Source organism: Grammomys surdaster, unplaced genomic scaffold (genome assembly GCF_004785775.1).
Source record: "Grammomys surdaster isolate TR1022 unplaced genomic scaffold, NIH_TR_1.0 61, whole genome shotgun sequence".
In the NCBI taxonomy this organism is placed as follows: domain Eukaryota; kingdom Metazoa; phylum Chordata; class Mammalia; order Rodentia; family Muridae; genus Grammomys; species Grammomys surdaster.
The window spans coordinates 21,102,668-21,127,378 of record NW_021604563.1 but is presented as its reverse complement, the minus strand read 5'-3'; the positions used below and the strand labels follow the sequence as shown (position 1 = coordinate 21,127,378).

The following is a 24,711-nucleotide window of genomic DNA, read 5'->3' as shown; positions in this document are numbered from 1 at the left end:
GCCCCTCCTTCAGTTTCTGTCCCTCACTTTGTCTCCATATTTGCTCCCTTGAGTATTTTGTTGCTCCTTCTAAGAAGGACCGAATCACCCTCACTTGGTCTTCCTTCTTTATGGGCTTCATGTGGCCTGTGAGTTGCATCTTGGGCATTTCAAGGTTCTAGGCTAATATCCAATAATCAGTGAGTGAATACCATGTGTCTTCTTTTGTGATTGGCTTACCTCACTCAGGATGATAATTTCTAGTTCCATCCATTTACCTAGGAGCAGTACAGATTTTTAAGTGTCACATTCACCAAGAAGTAGAAACAACTGAATTAAGTGAAGCAAATAAGAGACTGCAGAGACAATGTGACTGAGTGAAACATTACTGGAATGCTCCCAGAAACTACAAATAGCCCTTATTGAGAGAAACTATAGCAAGGCAAAACTGAAGCAGAGACCATGGAGGACCACTGTTTACTAGCTTGCTCCCCATGGCTTGCTCAGCTTGCTTTCTTGTAACAAGTAGGACCACCTGCCCAGGGGTGCCTATGCAAACAGTGGGCTGGGACCTCCCATATCAATCAATCAATAAAATGCCTCAGAGACTTGCCTACAGATGCTTTTTTCTTCTCAGATGTCTAGCTTGTAACAAGCTGACATACATACATACATACATACATACATACATACATACATATATACATACATAAATGAGTTCCAGAGCCTACCTAAAAAAAGCTACATGTGGTGGCAGGCATCTATAATCCCAGAACTCTCACTGAAAGGTGGGAAAGAGAAGACTAGAGAATTGCAGAGAAGTTCTTGGACCAGCTATTTTGGAATACACAGTACAACACAAACAGTAAGAATGACCTCACCTCTACAAAGACCTTGGCTCAAAGGAAGAACTGACTACCAAACACTGACGTCTGACCTCTACATGTGTACTGTAGTGCACACACAAATAATGAACATAAAATAAAGGTCAACATAAGAAACATTTCAAAATTATTTGTGCACACACATATAATGAATGAAAAAGGTAAGGTCAACAAATGGGGGTGGAGTGATAGCTCAGTGGTTAAGAGCACTTACTGTTCTTGCAGAGGACCTGGGTTTGATTCCCAGCTCCCACAGAGTGCCTCATAGCCACCTATAACTCCTATTCCAGAGGATCTGATAACCTCTTCTGACCTCGATAGGTATCAGGCACCAGGCACCCACAGGGCAAACAGATGTTCATATATGCAAGGCAAAACGTTCATACCATAAAAGGAAACTAAAATATAATTTTAAAAATATCATGATGGATTAAAAATAATAAATTATAGGAAGTATCCAAATTAATAAAATCAGAACTGGAAAGGGAGACATAACAGAAACTGAGAAAATTCAAAAAAAATATCAGATTCAAATATCAAATATCAACGCCTATACTCAACAAAACCAGAAAACCTGGATGAAATAGACAATTTCCTAGACAGATACCTTACATCAAAGTTAAATCAGGATCAGATAAACCATCTAAATAGTCCTGTAACACCTAAAGAAATAGCAGCAGTCATTAAAATTCTCCCTACCAAAAAAAGCTCAGGACCAGATGGTTTTAGTGCAGAATTCTATCACACCTTCTAAGAAAACCGAATACCAATTGTCTATAAACTATTCCATAAAATAGAAACAGAAGGAACACTACCCAATTAGTTTTATGAAGCCACAATTACGCTCATACCCAAACCACAGAAATACCCAACAAAGAAAGAGAACTTCAACCAATCTCCCTTATGAATAGTGATGCAAAAATACTCAATAAAATTCTCGCAAACCGAATCCAAGAACACATCAAAACAATCATCCAACATGATCAAGTAGTCTTTATCCGAGGAAAGCAGGGATGGTTCAATATATGGAAATGTAATCCACTATATAAACAAACTCAAAGGAAAAAAAACCCATGATCATCTCACTAGATGATGAGAAAGCATTTGAAAAAATTCAACACACCTTCATGGTAAAAGTCTTGGAAAGAAGAGGAATCCAAGGACTGTACCTAAACATAGTAAAAGCAATATATAGCAAACCAGTAGCCAACATCAAACTAAATGGAAAGAAACTTGAAGTAATCTTACTAAAATCAGGGACTAGACAAAGCTGCCCACTCTCCCCCTATGTATTCAATATAGTACTGGAAGTCCTAGCCAGAGCAATTAGACAACAAAGGGAGATCAAAGGGATTCAAATTGTAAAGGAAGAAGTCAAAATATCACTATTTGCAGATGATGTGATACTATACTTAAGTGACCCCAAAACTTCCACCAGAGAACTCCTAACCCTGATAAACAACTTCAGCAAAGTGGTTGGATATAAAATTAACTCAAACAAATCAGTAGCCTTCCTCTACTTAAAGGATAAGCAGGCTGAAAAAGAAATTAGGGAAAGAACACCCTTCGCAATAGTCACAAATGATTTAAAATATCTCAGTGTGAATCTAACTAAGTAAGCGACAGATCTGTATGACAAAAACTTCAAGTCCCTGAAGAAAGAAATCAAAGAAGATCTCAGAAGATGGAAAGATCTTCCATGCTCATGGATCGGCAGGATTAATATTGTAAAAATGGCCATCTTGCCAAGAGCAAGCTACAGATTTAATGCAATCCCCATCAAAATTCCAAATCAATTCTTCACAGAGATAGAAAGAGAATTCTCAAATTCATTTGGAATAACAGAAATCCCAGGATAGAGAAAACTATTCTCAACAATAAAAGAACATGTAGGGAAATCACCATTCCTGACCTCAAGCTGTACTACAGAGAAATAGTGATAAAAACTGCATGGTATTGGAACAGAGACAGGCAAGAAGATCAATGGAATAGAATAGAAGACCCAGAAATGAACCCACATACCTATGGTCACTTGATCTTTGACAAAGGAGCTAAAACCATACAGTGAAAAAAGACAGCAATTCAATAGGTGGTGCTTGTTCAACTGGAGGTCAACATGTAGGAAAATGCAGATCGATTCATTCTTATCTCCTTATACAAAACTCAAGTCCAAGTGGATAAAGGACCTTCACATAAAACCAGATGCACTGAGACTAACAGAAGAGAAGGTGGGGAAGAGCCTGGAACACATGGGCACAGGGGAAAAGTTCCTGAATAGGCAGGACTTTAAAATACAAAGACGTAGAGTGATGAGATGTCAAAAGACAGAAAAAATTATCAAGCGCTAGTCTAAAAAAAGGAGCCATGCATTTAGTAGTAGCAACAAAAATAATATCAAGTCAGTATAGTATAAGAAATTAAGAAAGGGATTATCATAAAAATTCTAAGATGACCTAATACTAAAAGAATTCCATATCCCTCTAGCATATGTGTGTGTGCGCTTGTGTGTGTGTGTGCGTGTGTGTATGCGTGTGTGTGTGTGTGCATGCGAAGTAAAAAGTTGAATTAAGAGGCTAGAGAGATGGTTGAGGATAACAGCACTCTCTGCTCTTCCAGGGAATCTGGGTTCAATTCCCAGCATCCAGATGGAAGCTCAAAATCATTTGTAACATCAGTTCCAGGGGATCTGATGTTTCATTCTGGCCTCTTCAGGCACTGAGTATATTTGATGCATGGACATAATCCAGGCCAAATGTGCATATGCATAAAATAAAATGAAAAATTAATTAATAGTTTGTTAAATGAAATAAACCAAATTAAGATGAATATGACATATTTTTTGCCCTATGTGGACTGTAGATATATGTGTGAAATATATATACACAAATACACACATAGACATATTACATGAAAGGTAGAAAAGAACTACTTATGGGGAGAAAGGGAACTAAAAAGAATAATTTAAAAAGTAAATATTGTATATATTTAATCTGGCTTTAACCATATAAAACAATATATGAAGACAGGAGGGAAGGAAAGGAAGCCAGTAGGAGGAGGAAGAAGCCAAGAGAGGTTAATGGAAAGCAATGTACATGATAGTAATATATATAAAATGAAATATATAATAAAATGAAATGAATTATTTTGTACACTAATCAAAATTTTAAAACAAGAACTTTTAGAAAATGTCATGGAGAAATGAGCTAATCTTACTCCAATAGTTTGAGACTATACATCTTCAAGCATATTAATTAGACATAAGAAAACTTATTAGACTATAAACTGAAAAAAATTGTTAGCTGAACACAACTCAGTAGTTAATATATTTGCTTTCTTCATGCTTTTCTGAAAGAAATTAAAAGTAAGATAAAAATTTAAGAATTGGTGTTTGAAATCTTAAAAAATTAGCTATGTATAATTAAAGATAAAATGAGGAAAACTGTCTTCTCAGTTTATCAGTGAGTGTTAAAGAAGTGACTGACATGGGAATTGGGGAATATAGCTAATTGGGACTTTCCAGCCTTCTAGCCTCATATTACAGGGAAAGACTGAAAATGATGTAAACATTTACCATATAAAATCAGGAAAAAAATATAATAAGCTTGTAAAGGCCATAAGTAAAGAAAAAAAAAACAGAGGAGAAAATAATAACAGAAAACGAAAATAAATACAATAAAAAGAAAAAATAGAACTATGGATGATGATACTTTAAAATAATAAATTAGGGGATTAAGCCTTATATAAAATGGATAATGCTAGATTTATGACAGAAATTAACTTTAAAAAAGCCCAAATAATTTAGAATTTCTGATGGAAAACATTAAACTATTTTAACATTTAATAAATAGAGTCTCAAGAACAGACTTGATGGTATTAGTGAATTTTGTCAAGAATTTAAGAAAATGGCAGTTTTTACCACACACAAATTTTCTGAAGGATAAGGAAAAAGAAAGAATATTTTTTAACTTGGAAACAAAACTTTAATTAAAGACCAGATTCACTCATTAGCAAAGATGAAAAAATATTAAACACAAAAATGAGAATCATTTTAGATGGGCAAAATATTATAGATGCTTCATAATCACAGTAAGTTTACCTTCAGAACCCACAGATGGCTTAACATTTTAAAACACAAAACCTATCCATGCATTTTATTCACATTCAGGTATTAAGAGTAAAAATCTGCATATGCAATGAAGGACAATGAAGATCCAACATTCAACTTACAATCAAATCAATACTGAAATGAATTACTCCTAATGAAATTCTAAAAATGAAGTGCATCTAACCAAAAATCTATTAGAAGTATCAGACTAATCATGGTTAGAATTCCTCTTAAAATCATGGACAAAAAAAATGACCTTGTTCTATTTGTTCTTCAATTATAACACTATTCTGGAGTATTTGCTTGCATAGAACAAGAAGGAATGAAAAGTACTGGCTACAAAAGAAATAATCAAATCAACATGATTTTCAGATAATACAAATATATACAAAGAAAATTTAAATGCATATATTCCTCAATACAACAACCCTATTCCTAGTCATATATCACACAATTTTTGCCACTATACACAGACTAGATGTTCAAAACGTGATCATAGTTCCATTTCTTATAATGGTATGAAAGCTAATCTTAATGTCATCACTAAAAGAATGAAAAAATAAATTATGGTATATTAATATAGTAGATAGCTATATGGGAATGAAGATTTTTTAAAACAATCTATCTATCTATATATATATACATACATATATATATATATATATATATATATATATATACCATTTAAAACATGAAATATATCAATATGCTTTAAGAGTATACATGTCTCGTGTTATATATAAAGAATGCACTGAAGTCACAACTGTCAACTTTTAGGTAGTAGCACCTATAGTAAAGGAAAAGAAGCGTGTAACTGATAATGTTTTACAGTATTTCTTAAGTCAAATATTAGGCTGTCCGGAATGTTCTACTCTCTTTCTAAACTTTAAGAGGGAAGGACTTTCAAAAGGACATCATAGGACTTTTTTTGGCATAGAGTATGTATTTAATAAATTATCATGTACTAAGTCACCTATTTTAATTGAGAAATCTATAACAAAGACGTTTGTTTTGAAAGCATTACATAAAACTATTATGTTATTACATTGCACTTCGGTTTAATAGCTTTTCAAAAATCACTAAGATTGAAAAAAATTTACTGTATATAAAGAAGCCATAGTTTAAAATAGAATTCATCAACTTACTATGAAAATTTTGAGACAGTTCTCTATTTAAACTGATAGTAAGTTTTCTAAATATAGTAGTTCAGAAGCTATTCTACTACAAATGTCACCAGCCAGATTATATAATGCTTCTGATGAACAAGAGTAGAGGTTGCAAACATACAGGTAGGAAGAGGAAGAAAACAAGAGCTCAGCGAGAGGGGATGGGCACTCTTTAGAGATGGCTCAAAGGTTATTAGGATTTGCCTCTCCTGCAGAGGACCAGAGTTCAGTTCCCAGCACCTTTGCCAGCTAGCTCATAACCATCTCATAACTCCAGTTCTAGGGGATCTGACATTCCTTTGGCCTCTGTGAGTACCTGCACTCATGTGAACGTACCCAGACACACACACACACACTCAAGTTATTACAAATAAATCTTTTAAGAAAGTGCTCCATTAATAGCTGCCCTAGCATAAAACAGTACCAGAGATTGTCTATGTATTTGATAAGTAAGTAGCATTATGCTTCCAACTTTCTGGCTTTTTAAGTTTCCAGTACTTTAATTACTGTGTGTGTTTTAGGGAGGTAAACTTGAAAGCAAAAGAATCAGGATCAAGATCATCAGAACTAAAAGCAACTTTAGAGATAAGTTTACTAATTTAAAAACATAAACCTATTAATCAGTGGTTCTCAATCTTCCTAATGGTGTGATACTTTAATATAGTTCATGTAGTGGTGACCCCCAAACCATAAAATTATTTTTGTTGCTAATTCAGAATTGTAATTTTACAACTGTTATGAACTGTACTGATATGCAGGATATCTGATATGTGACCCCTGTTAAAGGGTCCTTCAACACCTTTCAGGACCCACAGGTTGAGAACCATGGCTATAGCCAGATACATATGTAGTAACTAAGGAATACAGAAACAATGAGGTATCCAAATGCAGCTTATCTCTTAGGTCACACTAACTGTTACAGGGAATCTCAGAATTGGTCTTCATATGGTATAGAAAGGATGACCTCAAAATAACATAACATTTCATAGTTCTTGTAAAAGACAGCATTCTGTTGATTCTACAAGCCATAAATTACATATGCACTGGCAGGGGATCAATGCAATGGGCAAATGTGAAACACTGTAAACACTGAGAACTAATTCTGGTAAAGAGGCTACACACCTTCCACTGAACTTCAGCAAGGCTGACTTAACTGATTAGAATTTCCATGATTGGAGAGCTTGGAATTTTGCAGGTCTAGGGCCTAATTACAATTTGTTTGGGGCTATCTTTAGTCTCCTTAACAGCCCTTCCTTGCCCACCTCTGTCTGGCCTAACATCCCGTGACTAAGAGATAAAACCTTTTGAAATTTATTAACAGACCAGCAGCTTCACCAACCAAAAAGCTAAGAGTGTTCTTAAGTCCTACAGCTGAGATTTGTCTACTGTGCTATACCCACCTATCTGGTATCTCCAATGACATACTGCAAAAAAGCCTTGACTTATAACTTGCTTCTATTGCTATAAAAACTCCACTAAAATATTAGCAATTTGGGGTAACCTGAATCTATGTTCCTAAGCTATGGTTAATCATACTTGGCTTCAGAATTAAACTATGTCGGATGGTTGTTTATGTTGACAGTGCCATGATAAAAACACAACATAATGTATCAATGCTGGCAAGTCTGATCCAGATATGTGACTTGTTTTAGGATTTAAAGTGATTCATAAGATCTGCAATGACTACCAGCTATTTTTATTTTTAAGGAGCTAGCTATCACTGTGTGCAATACAGCCCCAGGTGATACCAGTCCTTTATTACCTTTCTGAACTTAAGAGTATGTCCAGTACTTATTATCTACTTCATTGGTCTGTAACCTCCCTCAAGTCAGAATGCCTAAAACTATTATAGCTACAGATAATGTCTCCAGAAAAATACACATAGTAATATTCAAAACTGTGCATACAATCTTAAAATATTTACTAAGTCCATATACTAGCATTCATCTGAATTCGTAGTTACTTTGTACTGGTATTTAGGTTCATGCATGTGTGACCTCTGGCCCCAGATCAAAAGCTGGTAAAAGAAGGAAGTAGTATATTTAATTTCATGTATCCACTACATGATTTGGTCTATAATAAAGACTCCAATTCAAGTAAATTAATAATTAACTATTAACAGAAAGTCATTTGCTCATTATTTGTCTACCATGTGTATGTGAATGAGCATTTGAAGGCCCCATTCCCCAGGAATTCAGTCTAAGGAAAGAGTTGGGTAGAGATACTTAAATAAAGGGTAAAAGGATGCAGAAAGGGACAGGAGTAACTGATAGAAAACACTATTCCTAAGACTCTTAGACTTCAGAATGACTTCAGTTTAGACTAGGAAAACAGAAAGTTCCTGTAAATGAATCACACTTGAATTCCAATAGTAAAATGACTTATACATGGAGTAATAAGGGTGGAAAAGAAGCATGGACCACAGGAGTAGCCCTTAATTATTTATCTACTAATTTTTCACTCCTGTAATTAACCTAGCACTAAAACTTATACATACACATCATAGTAATTAAATATGGCTTCAATTAAAATTTTAAACTGAGCTTTAACATTGTACAAAAAGTAGATTAACATACTTAGTCAAAGATGGAAAAGTTACAAGGGCAACTAAATTATTTAATCACAGCCAATCTTCCTACAGTACAATGAGATTTTTGCATTTTATAAAAGGGTAAATAAGGTGTTCTTCAAATTTTACTTCAGGTTATTTATGAAAGGTAGGTCTGAGTCCATAGTATTTCCTACCTCTATATTTTATGTGTGTGTGTGTGTGTGTGTGTGTGTGTGTGTGTGTGTGTGAGGGGGTCTGGTTTACACATAAATGAAGCAAGATAAGTAATCATATGGTTTGGATCAAGTTAAACTTTACTACTTTAGATAACAGTGAAGAGCAGGTCATTGTTATTAGGTACAGCAGTTATTTATATTGATGTTTTTTGAGCAGTATTATGCAATACAGTTTTCTGGAACTGACTTGGCTGTTGTACATACACAAAAACACCCAGAAAGTTGTGATTACCTGTACAATATCTACACAAGTTCAAGCCCATTAAAATCCAAGAACTGAAAGGAGAAGGGCTGCTGAGGCCCCACCTCTAGCCGAGGAGGTACTGGCAGTTGATGCTATTGGAGTTGAAGGTAAGCACTTTTCTTCAAATGGTTGCTACTGGTAGGTTGCCCATGCATGAGTGGATGAGCCCACAGCCATGTAAATAGGAACAGCACTAATTGGCCTCTGGGAGTTAAAAGATGAACATGTTAATACTTTTCATTGAAAAAAATATTAACCACATTATTTTGTGATTGGGAATACAAGGAAGGCAAGACAAAATAAAAAGAACCTGTATCTATATTGCCAGAACAAGAAATTAAAACTTTCAGAGCTACTGCCCCTAATCCTTTCAAACTTCTAGGAAAAAAGAGCTAATAATTTTTTAGCTATTCAAATCTCATCAGAATATGCCCTAAAATACAATTCGGCAGGCACTACCATTTCCTTTTACTTTAAAAATACCTTTCTAGAGTTGAAAGGTGACATAATATGCTTCCCAAGTGAGTCAAGTAGGTGACAGAGGAGGATTGCCATGCCTTAATTCAGAAGACTGTTATTTTAAGGAACTTGGGAAATAAAACTGATCTTTTGACTCAGAATTCAGTGCTCTTCACTTTATGCTACTATTAAAACTATATTACAGTCACTATTTTTTTTTTTACATGCAGTAGAAACTGGACCTATCTTGGTCATCATCTTTTCATGATCTGCATCCTTCCTCCAAGCTAGCATTTTAATCTTCAGCATAGCCTGGCTAGTGCTGCACAGTTATGTTAACAAGATTTCTGGATGACATAAAATTTAACTCATCAAAAAATTTACCTGTATTTCAGGCTTATAAACTAATAGCGCCAAAAGAGCTTCTAACATGAGCAAATGACATTACCCATGGTTTATCTTTTTGCTATCTTGGAGGGGAAGAAAAAGCAATTTACTTTATTTCTCTAAAGCCAACCTCTGGAAGAAGTAAAAAGTATGGCAAAATGTGGTGCTGCTGTGATGGAATTTTAGTAGTGAAAAAAAAAATTGTGTTCATGACATCACCAGGCGGCTTTATTCTTAGCCCCTTCTAATTGCCCAAGTGGCCTTACAGGTTTGGCTGATGGACTTCATGGCTTCAGTAATAACCCGAGTTTCCTCAAGTGTTAAATTAGCATGCAGCGGGAACAGAAAGCAAGCACAGTTAGTTCAGAGGGTTCCTAGCAATCGCTCAACCTCATCACCAGTCACCTGCAGTCATTAAAGGGCAATTCGCCAAAAGCTGTTTGTCCACGTACGCCTTCAGGACCTACATCTACGCCCTGAGCCAAAGGCAAACTCCAGTCACCTCCCCTCGGTTCTGGCACCATTCCCTGTCAATTTCAAAGAGGCCAAAATTCACTGATAAGGCAGGTGACAGAAATCCTCAACAAGAGGCGGTAGGAGCTCAATTATCTCCGTCTGTCCACAGGCTCCTCTGACCCTCCCCACATTCGAGGATGGCGGCAGTGGCAACGGCGGCAGCGAGGAGGAGGGAGAGAGGGGGAAAAAAAAAAGCCCCAGGCCGCTGGAGCCTACCCATCCGCGCCACAGCGCCCTCGCCCCACGTGCAGGCCCAAAAGGTCAAGCCCCTGGGCGTGTCCCCGGCCCCCAGCCTTCGCCCTCCCCCGGCCCCCAAGGCCCTGGTAGCACCTTGACCGACGGAAAGGATACTCTCCATGTTCGACATGATCTCTCGAGTTCACGGGGTGGGAGGAGGGGAGGGGCAGATAACACGCGGGACAGGGGCCGGGTACCCGCGAGTCGTGGGTCGCGGGTCGTTCGGGCGTGCGGAGGGTGCCGGTTGTTGCCGGTTTCGAGGGATCCTAGCCCACTTCCTGTTTCGGTTTGGAAGCCGTGGTGGGTGGAGTTTCACAAGCCAGAGAGGCGGGACTGGGACGACGCCAACATGGCTGCAGTGAGTAGCTTCGGTTAGGAAGGCTCTGGTCGCTTGGGGGCGGTGGAGTACGAGAGCTAAAGCTTAGGTCCCTCCCCCTCAGATGCTTCACGTGCGCTCAGGAGAACTGCGCTCAACCTGGTCCGGCATCCCACCAGACTTCTAGTTCTTTCTTTTGTCAACCGGGACGCCGCTTAGCCTTCTGCCCCACCTCGTCCCTCAGATTTCACACTGTCCTGGGAGTCTCTCATCCCTTTCTCTCAGACCTTAAGTCTTAAAGGATGAAGACAAAGGTATAGGACTTTTAAAGTACTTTTAAAAAATTCTGACAGTGTAAAAGAATGGCTTGAGGGGTTAGTGTGGTTGGTAACGTTGAGGTTTTTAAAAGGCTTTTGAGCCTTAGAGTTGTAGGGTTGAAGGGGAAGGGGGGAAAGTCAAGCTCTACTTGAGAGGTAAGGTTGCTTCGAAATTCTTTCTCATATTAGTTGGGTTAATTTTATTTTTCTTAAGCGAAGCTGATATACAGTCTAAAATTAATGTAAAATCTCTATAATGGGTGGGAGCGGATAATGTGGGTGGCGGTGGATAGAGCTTGGCGTTTTTTACATTCCTTCGAAAATGTCCAGAAGTGTATTTATTAAATGCACTCTTTAGACTTAGGAAAAGAGGGAATTTTAAGCAGATTTGTGGCATTTTAATTTCAGTGTCATAGAAATTACATATATTACTTTGAAAGTTAGTATAATTATCATAATTGTTAAATCTCAGAAGTTTGTCAATTACCTCATTTTAAAATTCAACCTGTGGAAATATATGTACAATGCTGTACAGTTTTTATCCTTAGGATTTTTTCCTTTTTAACAAAACTGGCTTTAGAAGTGAGTATTTTATTATTCTGTGTTAATGATCGTTGGTCATAAGCTTCAGACTGTTTCTAACTGTCCGTGCTTCTTTAGAAGAAAAAAAAAAAGAGAATCATTTCTCAATACAAAGTTCTGGGAAAGTACAGTCTAGAAATCCTTTCAATAGTCTGAACCGTGTAAAGGTTATTTTTAGGTATGCATCTCACTTTATAGTTGGAGAACAAGACTTATGAAACTGAAAGCTTTAGAAATGTCATCAGTTCTCTGTGTGCCTTAAACAGTTGTATTTCACTGCTGGAAAACTAACTTTGGGGGTTAAAGGTAAAGATATATGTTTTGAAAGACTTTCCCTTAGCATTTACTATTTTTAACATCGTTCCTCAGTAAAACCATAAATACTAGAACAATCTACCAAAACTTAAACATATGTGAGTTTTTAAAAGCTATTGTTAGAGTTATATGTATGCAATGTATAAAAATAAACCTTAAATTTAACAATGTTGTTTTCAAGCTATAGAATTTTTCAAGAAGTATCTTCTTGGTATAAGATCATTTTTGTTAAAAAACATATTTGTTTATAGAGAGTATTTGCTGTTACTGTCTGTCTTAAGTAAAAAAAATAACCTGTTAAAGTCTGTACTTAGAAGGTATTTACTTTTATGAGGTCTTTGATGTTTTAAATCCGAAAGTTACCTTCATATTTTCTTGAATATCTGATTTTAAAGCGAGTGTTAAAAAGAAAATTAACTTAGCCTCAGAAGTTAAACGATTTAAGGTGTATGAGTGTTTAGTTAGAACAGCTGCTGTGGAAAGAAATGGTTGTCAGGCCCATAAAGCTTATTAGAAAAATAGAGAAAATAGACTGAAGCTTGAAATATATTATTGATTGTTCAATACATATTGAGTGGTATTTGTAAAATGATGCACACCATTTTCTGTGTATGATATATAAAATAATTCATTTGTGACATGTCACCCAATTCCAGGAACAAAGTAGCATTTTCTATAAGTTCACCACTGCACACTGAGTACACTTTCCTAACTACAATCCTCTTTTCAGAAGCATCCTCTTGTTTGGATTCATGTATTATTTCCCTGGTTTTTTATTTTTTAATTTTTCTCTAATTTTTTTTATTCTCTTTACATCCTGATCATGGGAGAGCCTCCCTCTGTCCTCTCCTTCCAGTCCCTTTCTATAGGGATTTTTATCCCTTGCATTCCCAATCAATATATTACTTAGGGTAGTCTGCTTTTGAAATTTCTCGTATAAATTAAATTATACTGCCTGGTGCTCCTGGCTTATTTTGTAATCCAACAGTTCCTCAATTGTGTTATAATATGTACTGGTGATGGATTTATTTTGCTGCTCTAAAGTATTTTACTTTATGGATTTACACTAATTTATCTATCTTCCTGACAATGGCTATTGAAGTTGTTTCTATGTTGATGTCATCTCATGATTGTTCATTTAACATATATTTTGATAAAAGGTACCTTTCAAAATGCCCAGTGGTGTCTGTAAGAAATAACTTTGTAAACTTAGGAAAATGTATTCACTCATTTTATTGTATGCATATTACCTTTTGTTTTGAATGATCTTGTTTTTTATTTGTTTGTTTGTTTTTGCTTATGTTTCTGCATTGCTACTGGGTGTAAAAAAAAACCTACTACCCTGTCTCATCAAGTAGGATGTTTCCTTTTACTATGGTTACCCATAGCTTGTGTGGGGGCCAAGCTAACTATGAAATACAGTATCATAAGTCACATGTAGATAAGTAAATATGCTTAATTTCATCTGCTTGCACTTAAAAGGAGGCACTGTAATTTCTATGACATTTTGCTGGAATAATGGAGATATAAAGAATGTGTTAGTTTTATGTCTTAAGATAATTCAGTAGGTATTACATGTGGTCAGACTTGACATAAACAAGGCTAATGCAGGAAATTATGATAATAATAGTTCCTATGAAAGTAGAGTTGTTTTCTAGATTTATCATAGTCAGTTTTATAATTGAGGCAGTTACATGAATAAGTATTTTTAAATAAATACATTTATAAAATAATCTTTGGATCCTAAACACTAAAATTTTAATATTTAATTTGACTGCTTTGTGACAATGGTTTTGTGACGTTTTAGCAAAATTTACTGAAGTGACTAGAAAATGTAATGGTTCATTGGAACTGCAACTAAGCCCCATTGCAGGAAAGAATAGAAATGCATCAGGAATGGGAATACTGTGTCTTTTTATAATTTTTCTCAGATTTTCCTATTGTTCTTATAATATCAGGTAGATAATCTGAACTTCTATAAATTGTGATAGAATAACTTTGGAGATGGTCCGAAAGGTCAATATTTTACCTCTATTTACATAGTGGAAATGAATATTCAATTATATAATCATAAATTCTTTATTGAATTAATACCTTAGTTTAGCTGGAATTTAACAGTTTATAAAGGATCTCATAATTGCTTCATTTGATAGTTCATATTCTGTAATAACCCGCACAGGTATTGTCAACATCTTTACCAATGAGAAAATAATGACAAAAATAATAAGAGCAACAACCAAAGCTGTTAAAGTTGATTTGCTTAAGCAAGCTTTGAACAAATAGCCTTGTTACAACCCGGTCTCCTAGGTTTCTAATGCACTTCTTTTGAATATGTACAACAGGTTAGGTGTACAGGAGTTCAGGAGTGATCACGAATGAGATATCTTCTGTTGCTTGCTTTTTCTATGTTAGGTACCCATTGTATAAGAGAAACAAACCGTCTAAACTGATGTGCAGTCTTTGTAGTTTTTTTTTTTTTTATGGAGAAGTAAGTACTGTTCTAGAAATGCTAGAGAAATATAAAGTGAGAAGCTTTCCAGTTCAGAATAGAAAAACTTTTTGTTCTGCCATTTCAGATTTCATTTGCAAATTGTACTAGCAAAGAACGATTCAAGTAACTGATGAAAGAGATTAGAGCTACTGAAGAGATAAAGCTCTGTTTGCTAAGGCAAATAGAGGACCAGATGAAAAATAGTTTAAACACAAGCAATATGGTCAGGTGTGGTGTCAGAGGCAAGAGAAGTGCTAGTATTGAGGTCATCCTGGTGTACATATGAAGGTCTAGGTCGTCTAGCGGAACATAGCATGATGATTTAAAAAATATTCCCTTTAAAGAAATAAAATTAACAAAAGTAATACAAACAGAAGGTATAGATCTGATTGGTAAACATAGGTGACCTAAAATTCATTCAGTTTATGTTTAGAAATGAGAAATGTTTCTAGGAGACAAGATGAAAGTTGATTGCAAGATTCACATGACTATAAAGAGAAAAATGAACACTGGATAATTAATAATATGTAGATATTTATTCTTTGTGTTAAGATTTCATTCTTATTTAAACAATAAAGGTTATTTAAAAATAATGGTTATAATATCTATATTATCAGATGAATATTTTTGACAACCTCTGATTCTCACAGAGCAATCAAGACATAAAAATTTCCCTCTGTCAGAAAACCTTCTGAATACTTGAATAATCAAAATAAAATTACACTTTACCACTAAAAGATTTGATTGAGTCTTAAGAGATGATATGATAAGGAAGAAGAAAGCATTTTCTGTTATTAGAGGTACTTTATACTTTAGAATGATTCCACATTAATTTTGGAAATTGCATGATTGAGAAATTCTTTAATATGGGCATAAATGTGCAGAGAAACCCATTATTAAGTAAACTCTTTTCTTTATCATTTTATCATGCAGGCACTGTTTGAAGAAAATTGTTAAGTGGAGAAGTGAAAAGAGATTTTTCTGAGAAGTGTGATTGAAGACAAAGTAAGGAAAAGATAGCTCTTTTAAAAATCTGTCTTGAATTCTTATATTCCATTTTAGTAGCCACTGAACCTGTACATTTACCTATAGTTAATTAATTTCTTCACTACTTTGATTATACAACTCTTTACCCTAGACTAATTCTCCAGTCAGAATTCTATCAAAGTCATTCACATGGCTTTTATCATTTTATCTAGTAAATTGACTAGAGTAATACCTAAAAGTCTTTATAAATATTTGAGTACTCTGTATTTTACTACATATATATATATATATTCAGTGATTTGTGGATAGTATTATCCTGAAGACCAGATGAAAAATATTTTAAACATATGGTCTGGTGTGCTGTCACAGGCCTAGAAACTTAGTCCTCGGGGGGAAGAGGCAAGAGAAGTGCTGTGTGGTTCTTATAGATCTACACATTTTATCTCTGGGTAAAGGTTTCTCAGATGTTGATATAGGCATTTGAGGCTGGATACTTCTTTTAGAGGTGGAGTTATCTTATGCTAGATTGGATGCTTACTATCATTTCTGGTCTCAATCTGCGCCCTTCTCTCCAAGTTATGATAACAAAAATATGTCTCTAGACATCACCAAATATTCTCTCAGGGACAGAATTACTCCTAGTTATAGAGTCACTTAGTTAAACTTTACAGTTGTCTAACATTAAGCCATCAAGATTGACAACAGTAATAGCAAGAGAAACAGGTGTCATCTTGCTTAAGAACAAAGCAATATCACTATGTCTAGCTTTTAAAATTATATATTTGGTAAAATTCAAATCCGTGTGTGTGTGTGTGTGTGTGTGTGTGTGCGTGTGTGTGCGTGTGTATTTGTATGTATGTTTCGATGGGTGTACATGCACCTGTATGTGAATATGTACTGTGGAGGGCCAAAGTTCGTCTTAATGTATCTTCACTCTATATTTTTTGAGACAGAATTTAATCCTAAACCACCAGTGCTCACTAATTCCTGTTAGTCTATCTAGGGACCTTTCCTCAGAGAGCTTCTGTTTTTGCTTCCTCTGTGCTAGGATTACTGGTGGCCACCATGTCTGTCTAGCTTGTATTTGGATTCTGTGGATCCAGACTCTAGTTCCCAGGCTTGTAGAGCAAGCATATTATCCATCAAGACATCTCTCCTACCTAGGAAAGGGATTTTGAAGTTACTCTAACTTCTGTCACTTTGAAGGCTGTTGAAGAAACAGGGCATTTGGAATCATTCATTCAGGGATAAGCTTCATTTGCTACATAGTTAATAATCTTCAACAGTCTATTTAGCTTACATTGATTCTGATTTTGTCTGCTACTGTATGGAAATTTTTGATAGCTTTATTTTTAGGATTAGATGTGATAATATTAGAATTTATAAATTAGAAAATTTGAGAAGCCATATTAATCTTTGCAGCTTCAAATTAACAGTTATCCATCATTAGGAATGATACATGTAAAGAAACGTAAAAAAAAAATGACATAAATACATGGTTCATTAGAAAAGTTAAGAAATTTCTGTTAAGCATGTTTCAACAAAAAAAAAAATAATGTCTAAAGAGGGCTAGAGAAAGTCTATTTAAAAAGTATTCTAAAGGCTTTAATCAGAAGGACTAGGCAATAATATATATATATATATATATATATATATATATATATATATATATATATGAAAAGAATGGGAATACATTTATTGAATTAAAGTGAAAAAAATTAGTAACACTGTGGATCATATTTGAATTTACATTTAGTCTCCACAAATAAGTACATATAGTCCATTTTATAGCATATTAGTTCACTATTATATGATTGTCTTTCAGATTTATGAAACTTTTCCTTATGAGTCCCTGAGCTCCGTGTAATATTTGGGTGTTAGTCTCTGCATCCCTTTCCATTGGATGCTGGGACATTTATGTTAGGTTCTTGTCTACAAGCATAACAGAGTATCTTTAAGCACAACAGAGTCAGGGATTGGTTCTTGACCCTAGGATGGGTCTCAGTTTGGTGCAGTCATTGGAAGGCCATTCCCCCAGTCTATGCTCTAACTTTTTCCATACATATCTTGTAGGTAGGACACATTTTGGTTTGGAGGTTTTGTGGGTAGTCTGCTGTTCTTATCCCTCCACTAGAAGTCCTGCCTGACTGAAGAGAGTGACCACTGCAATATCCATATCCCCCATTGCTAGGAGTCTTAGTTGGAGTTGCCCCCATAGACATTGTAAAGCTTCTCCCTATTCCAGGTCTCTGGCAAGTCCTAAAAAATGCCCTTCCCCCTCCACTGCTGATCTCCCTTTTCTCTCCCTTGCTCTTCTTATATATGATCTCCCCTTTACCTCCCCATCCCTTCTTCCACTTAGTTTCCTCCTTCAATTAACCTCAGATGTCTATTTTGTTTCCCCTTTTGAGAAAGATTTATCCATTCTTCCTTGGGCCCTCCTTGTTTGGCTTCTTTGGGTATATTGATTATAGCATGGCTATCACTTACTTTATGGCTAATATCCACAGATGAGTGAGTACATACTATGCATGTCCTTTTGGGTCCAGGTTACCTCACTCAGGATGATATTTTCTAGTTCCATCTATTTGCCTGCAAAATTCAAGATGTCTTTGTTTTTAATCAGCCATGCAAATTTTTAAAATTTAAAAATATAAAGAATTATTTATAAGCCATTTCATTCTTTCCAAAAAACTAAAGTTCTTTACTTTAAAAATAAATGAAGCACCATTATACAGTTAAAGTCTTGCTTGTAATAACTAATTTAATAAAATTTATATATTATTTTCTATATATGTGTTGATTCTAAAACAATATATAATTTGTGATTTAAAACATACGTGATATTTTACTTAGGTGTCTAGTTGTCCTACCTATTTTCAACATTATTTTGAAATCTACCTATTTAATTTATCAACATTTTATATGATTTACCCTAAAATAATGAATTTATACTTATTCATTTAACCTTTATCAAGATTTAGTTGCTTTCCTTTTGTCAATTATAAGCAGCACTGCAGTTACGCATTGTAGCATGTGTCTCAATATATATCTCTAAGACTTCTATGAATCTACTATAATATTGAAACACAAAGTAAATAACGATTCTAAGGAAAGTAAAACAAATATTATTTAATACAGTAAAAGGTTTTCTTATCTGGAAATTAAGATTCAGTAAATAGTTACATTCCCATTAATGTTATGGAAAATCTGGCTTTAATTTCAAAATGTGATATCAGAAATTAGACATACATTCTTATTTCATGGACACTAAAATGAAATATTTTCTAACTGTATGTTCATCACTGAATAACTAAGAAACAGAGTGTGTTGTACACATAAACTATGGGTCTCATCTAGAATGGCTTTTATTCTGATCTCATTCATTTATAATGAAAGACTATCTCTAGGAAACAATGTATTAAACAAGGGTTTATACTATGTTAGCCTGTCAGATTGTCTATTTCATTCAAATAGACTTGATATAAAGAGTATGTCATAGTTTTCATCCTTTAAGACTATTGTTAAGAGGTTATCATTGATTTACTGAAAGTTAGTTTTTCATGTACAAATAGATATTAGGGTAAGACATTAAAGTTATTAAGATCATTGCTATAGTATTAAAATAAAAAACAATTTATATGGTAACTAAATTTAACTGTCTATTTCTAAGGCAAGTCCTAGTTTAAAACTTAGTAAGAATTAGGCAATGATTCATATTCTATAGAAAATAAAAACTTTAGATCTTACAGCTAACTCAGTGGTATAATGATTGTGTAGCCTAGAATTCATGAACTTCTGGATTCCATCCCCAGCTCCAGAGAGAGGGCTAGAGAATGGGGAGATAGAGAGAATGAAAGAAGACTGAGAATGAAGACAGAGATAGATGTAGGGGAGGAAGGGAGGAAGGGATGGGGAAAGGAGGCAGGGAGATAATAATCGCCATGTATTTTATCCCATTTTCAGACTTCTCAGTGAAAGTAAATGAAATTATCCAGTACTTCAAGTCTATCACACTGAAGTTTCATTAACTGGAGGTAAGATAGAAAGTTTACCAAGACATAAATTTATAGATTGCAGGGAAATGAAAGGTTATTTAACTTATAAAAGAACATATGTCATGCTGATAAAAATTAATCCTTTAATTTTTAAAATTTTACCCTTCTGATAAAGATATGCTTATGAGCAGTATAAAAAGAATCATCTTAAGAAATCTCTGGGAGTTGCACTAATTAGTATTCAACTTTGGTCAATAGGAGCAAAGCATGTTCTTTATTATTTCATTCCTGTTTTCTGTCCTCACTCCCTCCCTCCCTTCCTTCCTCCCCACCCCCCCTTTCTCTTTTAAACCAGTGGCATTTCTCTACTATTTGTCCTAGTTTGCTTTCTGTTGCTGTGATAAAACACTGACCGAAACTTACTTGGATAGGAAAAGGTTTATTCCATCTTACACTTCCAGGTCACAGTCCAGCACTGAAGGAAGTCTGGGCAGGAACCAAAGCAGAGACCACAAAGAAAGAATTTTAGTGACTTGCTTCCCATGATTTGCTCAGCTTGCTTTCTTAAACTACCCAGAACCATCTTCTGTTGGGCCAGTCAGCCCACAGTGACCTGGGACGTTCTATGTCAATCATTAAGAAAAATATCCCCACAGACTTGTCCACAGGCTAAAGTGACGGAGGCAATTCCTCAACTGAGGTTCCTTCTTTCCAAGTGCACCTAGTTCATTTCAAGTTGAGAAAAACTAACCAGCAGATTATTTTTTTTCTCTTTGAGTCTAAATTGCCCCATCATCACCACCACCACTGCCACAACCACCACCACCATCCATCCCTCTTTCATATCAATACAACTTTTAGATACTTGGAATGCAAACTAGACAAACAACAACTCAAATTGAATGTACATTCCATACTTTATATCCAAATTAGGGTTAGTTGGAATTTATAGAATGCTGTGTAATCAGGATGAGGATGTAGGCAGTATTGTTATAAAAAGAACATTCAAATCAAGTACATAGTACATTGAGGTTCAGATACTGCACCATTCTTTTTCATTTTTGATTTGTAATTTGTTTCATTTAAATTATCTTTATTGTAATGAACACACAAACAAAAGCATCATGGAGCTCGATTAAGGTAGCCACTCAAACACTTGTCTAGACCCAAACTCTATATATCTCTGAATTTCAAAATATTTCTATATTCTATGAATATGATATCTGTAGATATGGAATTTTGTTTATTGATTTTGGACTTTAATTATTACTTACATTTTATGCTCATATTCACCACAAAAAAAGAAAAAAATCATGACAGATTTATAACTAAGAAACTAACTTTACATTCTTTTACTATCCATGTGTCTTTTGCTTATATTCTGTCTTTCCACTCCTCTTAATATTAAATAGCATTTCTTGGTCTCCTCTCTAGATAGAATACTATACCGACACTTATGACTGTTACCATAAGTACATATGTATCCAGTACATGTTAGGTCCTGTTTATGAGGGAGAATGCATGTTTTTTTTTAATTATTGTTTTTCTTTTTGAGATTGGTTCACCTCACTTAGTATTATATATTTTAAACCCATCCATTTTCTACATATTTTCTGTTACATATTGAAATCTTTAAATACTTCTGACAATGTGCTATCTAGAAATTTGAAATAAAATATCCAGAATAGGGCAATCAATGTAATATCTTCTAAGTAGCAGCATTAGTTATTATATATATTATATTTACCTTTTTATGTGTGCCTTATCTTGTCAGCTGGTTTATATGCTTCTTAAGGATGAAGTAATTTTTTCTCATGTAGCTGTGAACAGTCAAATCAACATAATTATCGATTGTCAAAATTTATTAGGTTTTAATTATGACATTAACATGCTTTAATTGGAGCTATCATAAATTAGAGCTATGTCTTTCATTCAGAGAGCTGTCTTCATATATCATTTTATTTTCATAGCTGGAAAAGGGTGTGTAAATGCTCAAAAAGTAAAAGATAAATGACTTACATGTTCTAAATTCAATTTATTTTCAATAGATAATACAGTTCCCTTAAATCATTCTACTGAAGTGAATGCATCCAGTTGAGGAATACTAATTTGAGATAGATAGCATGTTATTTTTAAATGTAATTTACATTTAATTTTGTGTGTGCGTTTATGTGTGTGTGTCTGTGTTTGTGTTTGTGTGGGTTCAAGTACACAATACATGTGCAAGGTATACTTGTGAATGTCAAAGAACAACTTGTAGGCATCAATTCTCTGTCTTGTTGGTGGTAGAATTTAGGTCATAGGACATGGCAGAATGTTTCTTTACCTATGGAGCTAACTCATTGTCCCAGATAGCAGATTTTTTATATATTTAAAATATATCAGATACTTTTGATAACTGTCAGGAGCTAGGCATAAATCTGACTCCAACAAAATTAGCAATATAAAATACTCTAATGAATTTCAGGTGTCTTGTCTAATAATAATAAAAATATATAAATTTGAGGCTACCAAATTGTAATTTCATGACACCAATATGACTAAGAATGAGACAATAACATGTTACTTAACTAATGAACCTACAATTTCTCAGTTATTATATTTCTACTAGAGAACCTTTCTGATTAGTTTGTTTTTTAAAGGCAGCTTATGAAACATAGAAGAGCCTTTATGTTATGAATAGCCCCAAATTCTTCATTGTCTCATATTGGTGTTACAGGAAACAAGTTCTATTTTTTGTTATTATTTTAACTCTATGAAGCATTTTTTTACCTATAGAAATAAAGGAAGGACTTCACATATCATATCATTTCTAAAACTGGTAGGGAAATCTTTTGACATTTTCATTCATAAGACAATGAGCTCACATATACTGGGGAATGCACAGATCCATATGACACTCAGGAGTTTACCTTGCTGCCTATATCTTACTTCCAGGTTCATTTGTGGAAGCTTTCTTTGTATAAAAGCTCTTTATGTATTCCTACTATGTCAAAACAGTCAAGGGATACCCGTGTTTAATCAAATTACTCAGAATATATTTAGGTAACTCTTGATTTTCATAATATTTGAGACATTCATCTTAGAGATTAATAATAATGGTTCTTGTAAAACATAATAACTCTTAAAGAATTGTCACATAAACAAAATTTAGGATAGGATTTAATCTAAATTAGAACTAGAAAATAGTTTTTGGTAAGGACAGTAGTTTTTTCTTAAGGTCTTGGAATAAAGATGTCCCTGGGAATGTTGCAGATTGTTGTTCATTTTATGTGATATGGAGAACAATGATGTCTTGTATTTAATAACTTAGTTTCAGAGAAGCTCTGCTTCTCTACACATTTTTGATAAAGGCCTAGAACATCCAAAAACTGCCTTGTTTGGGACAATCTAGTTGCCAATAATTATAGAGAAAGGAAGGAGATTCTATGTATAGAAATTTGTAACTTATGATTCACATTTAATACTGCAGAAGTAACTATAACTCAAGACTATATAGGGCTTAAGACAGATGAATGTATTCAAAAGGTAAAGTTTTGAATTTTCAATTTAACATATTTGGAGTATCTGCTTGCTATTAGAAATTATGTTTATAATTTATATGTATTTTACAGAGTTGTTGCAGGAATGAACTCTTTGTGACCTTTGCTATGACCTAATACATGTTATACTATCAAATCATCTATCTCATTTAAAAGAAAGATATTAATTAATTTAGTAATAATACTTAATATTAAATGAGCTTAAATAGATTTATTCTGTGTAGACAAATATGTACATTCAAAACTTATTTGGTTGTCCTATTTTTTTAACTTTTTAAGTTAGCATACAAAATAATGGAATTCACAATGGCTTTTTCATACATATATGACATGACATTTTGTTCTTACTCATCCACATCCTCCACTTTAACTGCCCTTCCACATGGAAGATTTACATGTGTGGTGTGTGTGTGTGAGAGAGAGAAGGGGGTGAGGGAATAGAAGGAAAAATATATATGTTACATACATATATATGTTATATCATCAAATCCTCTCTCATTTAACAGAAAAATATTAAAATTATGTCCCAAAACAAGAGAATTATTGTATACATAGATGGCATAATTTTGATCCTGAAGGTAACATAAAGTATGTGTAAACAAAGTATATATATATATAAATTAGACACATATATTCATAGACACATTAGGCAGATAAATAAAACCTTGTAAATATTATCATCTCTTATTAATTTTTAGAAATAAAAGCTAAGCCATAGAAATGTGTGCACCAGATAATTTAGATATTTCTGCACAGAAATATGTCTACTGGTTTACACTATATCAAATATATTTACTTTAACACTAAGCTCCTTAACGTTAAGAAAACTATTTCTTACATTATTAACAAAGCTTATACACTAATATAAAATCTTGGAAACATAATTCTTGCCAATGATTTTCTAATATCATAAAAAATGAATATGAAGTATCCAAACCAAATGCTAGAATCTGGTGTATAGTCAAGGAAAGCAGATAAATTTCCTTGAGTTATCACTCGAATCTGAAGTGGAATCGCTACATATAAGAAAGGAATTTTAAGGAATATCTGATTGACACAGTGTAAATGAAGCCAGAGCAAAGAGAGATAGAAGGAAGCACTTTGTGTTTCTCCTTTCTGATAAGTAAATGTACGATAAAGAACTAAGGACTTTGTCATGAACTTCAAACATGGGACTATTCATCTTGGAGAGACAGAGAGCAGCAAAATCTTCTCTTGTAGGTAAAATATCATTATATGTTAATATCAGCAAACAAAGATTGAATGACCATTTTAGAATCACATGTGTGTTTGTATGTTTGTGTACATGTGTGTGCATGAGTATGCATGTGTGTGTGTGTGTGTATGAGAGAGAGAGAGAGAGAGAGAGAGAGAGAGAGAGAGAGAGAGAGAGAGAGAG

General features: G+C 34.2%; 2 protein-coding genes across 2 annotated transcripts in view; one reads left to right on the top strand and one right to left on the bottom strand.

Annotated features, from left to right (window-relative positions):
* LOC114632103 (charged multivesicular body protein 1b-2) overlaps nucleotides 1-11,053 on the bottom strand; it is a 40,261-nt gene extending 29,208 nt beyond the window's left edge. The window contains exon 1 of the mRNA XM_028780605.1: nucleotides 10,879-11,053. Within this exon, the coding sequence (XP_028636438.1) occupies nucleotides 10,879-10,894 (16 nt within the window). The 5' untranslated portion in view covers nucleotides 10,895-11,053. The remainder of the gene's footprint in view (nucleotides 1-10,878) is intronic.
* Nucleotides 11,054-11,228: 175 nt separating this feature from the next.
* Nucleotides 11,229-24,711, top strand: part of Tent5d (terminal nucleotidyltransferase 5D) — a 46,535-nt gene continuing 33,052 nt past the window's right edge. The window contains exons 1-3 of the mRNA XM_028786660.1: nucleotides 11,229-11,394; nucleotides 15,719-15,790; nucleotides 19,739-19,809. The gene's annotated coding sequence lies outside the window, so the exon portion shown is untranslated. The remainder of the gene's footprint in view (nucleotides 11,395-15,718; nucleotides 15,791-19,738; nucleotides 19,810-24,711) is intronic.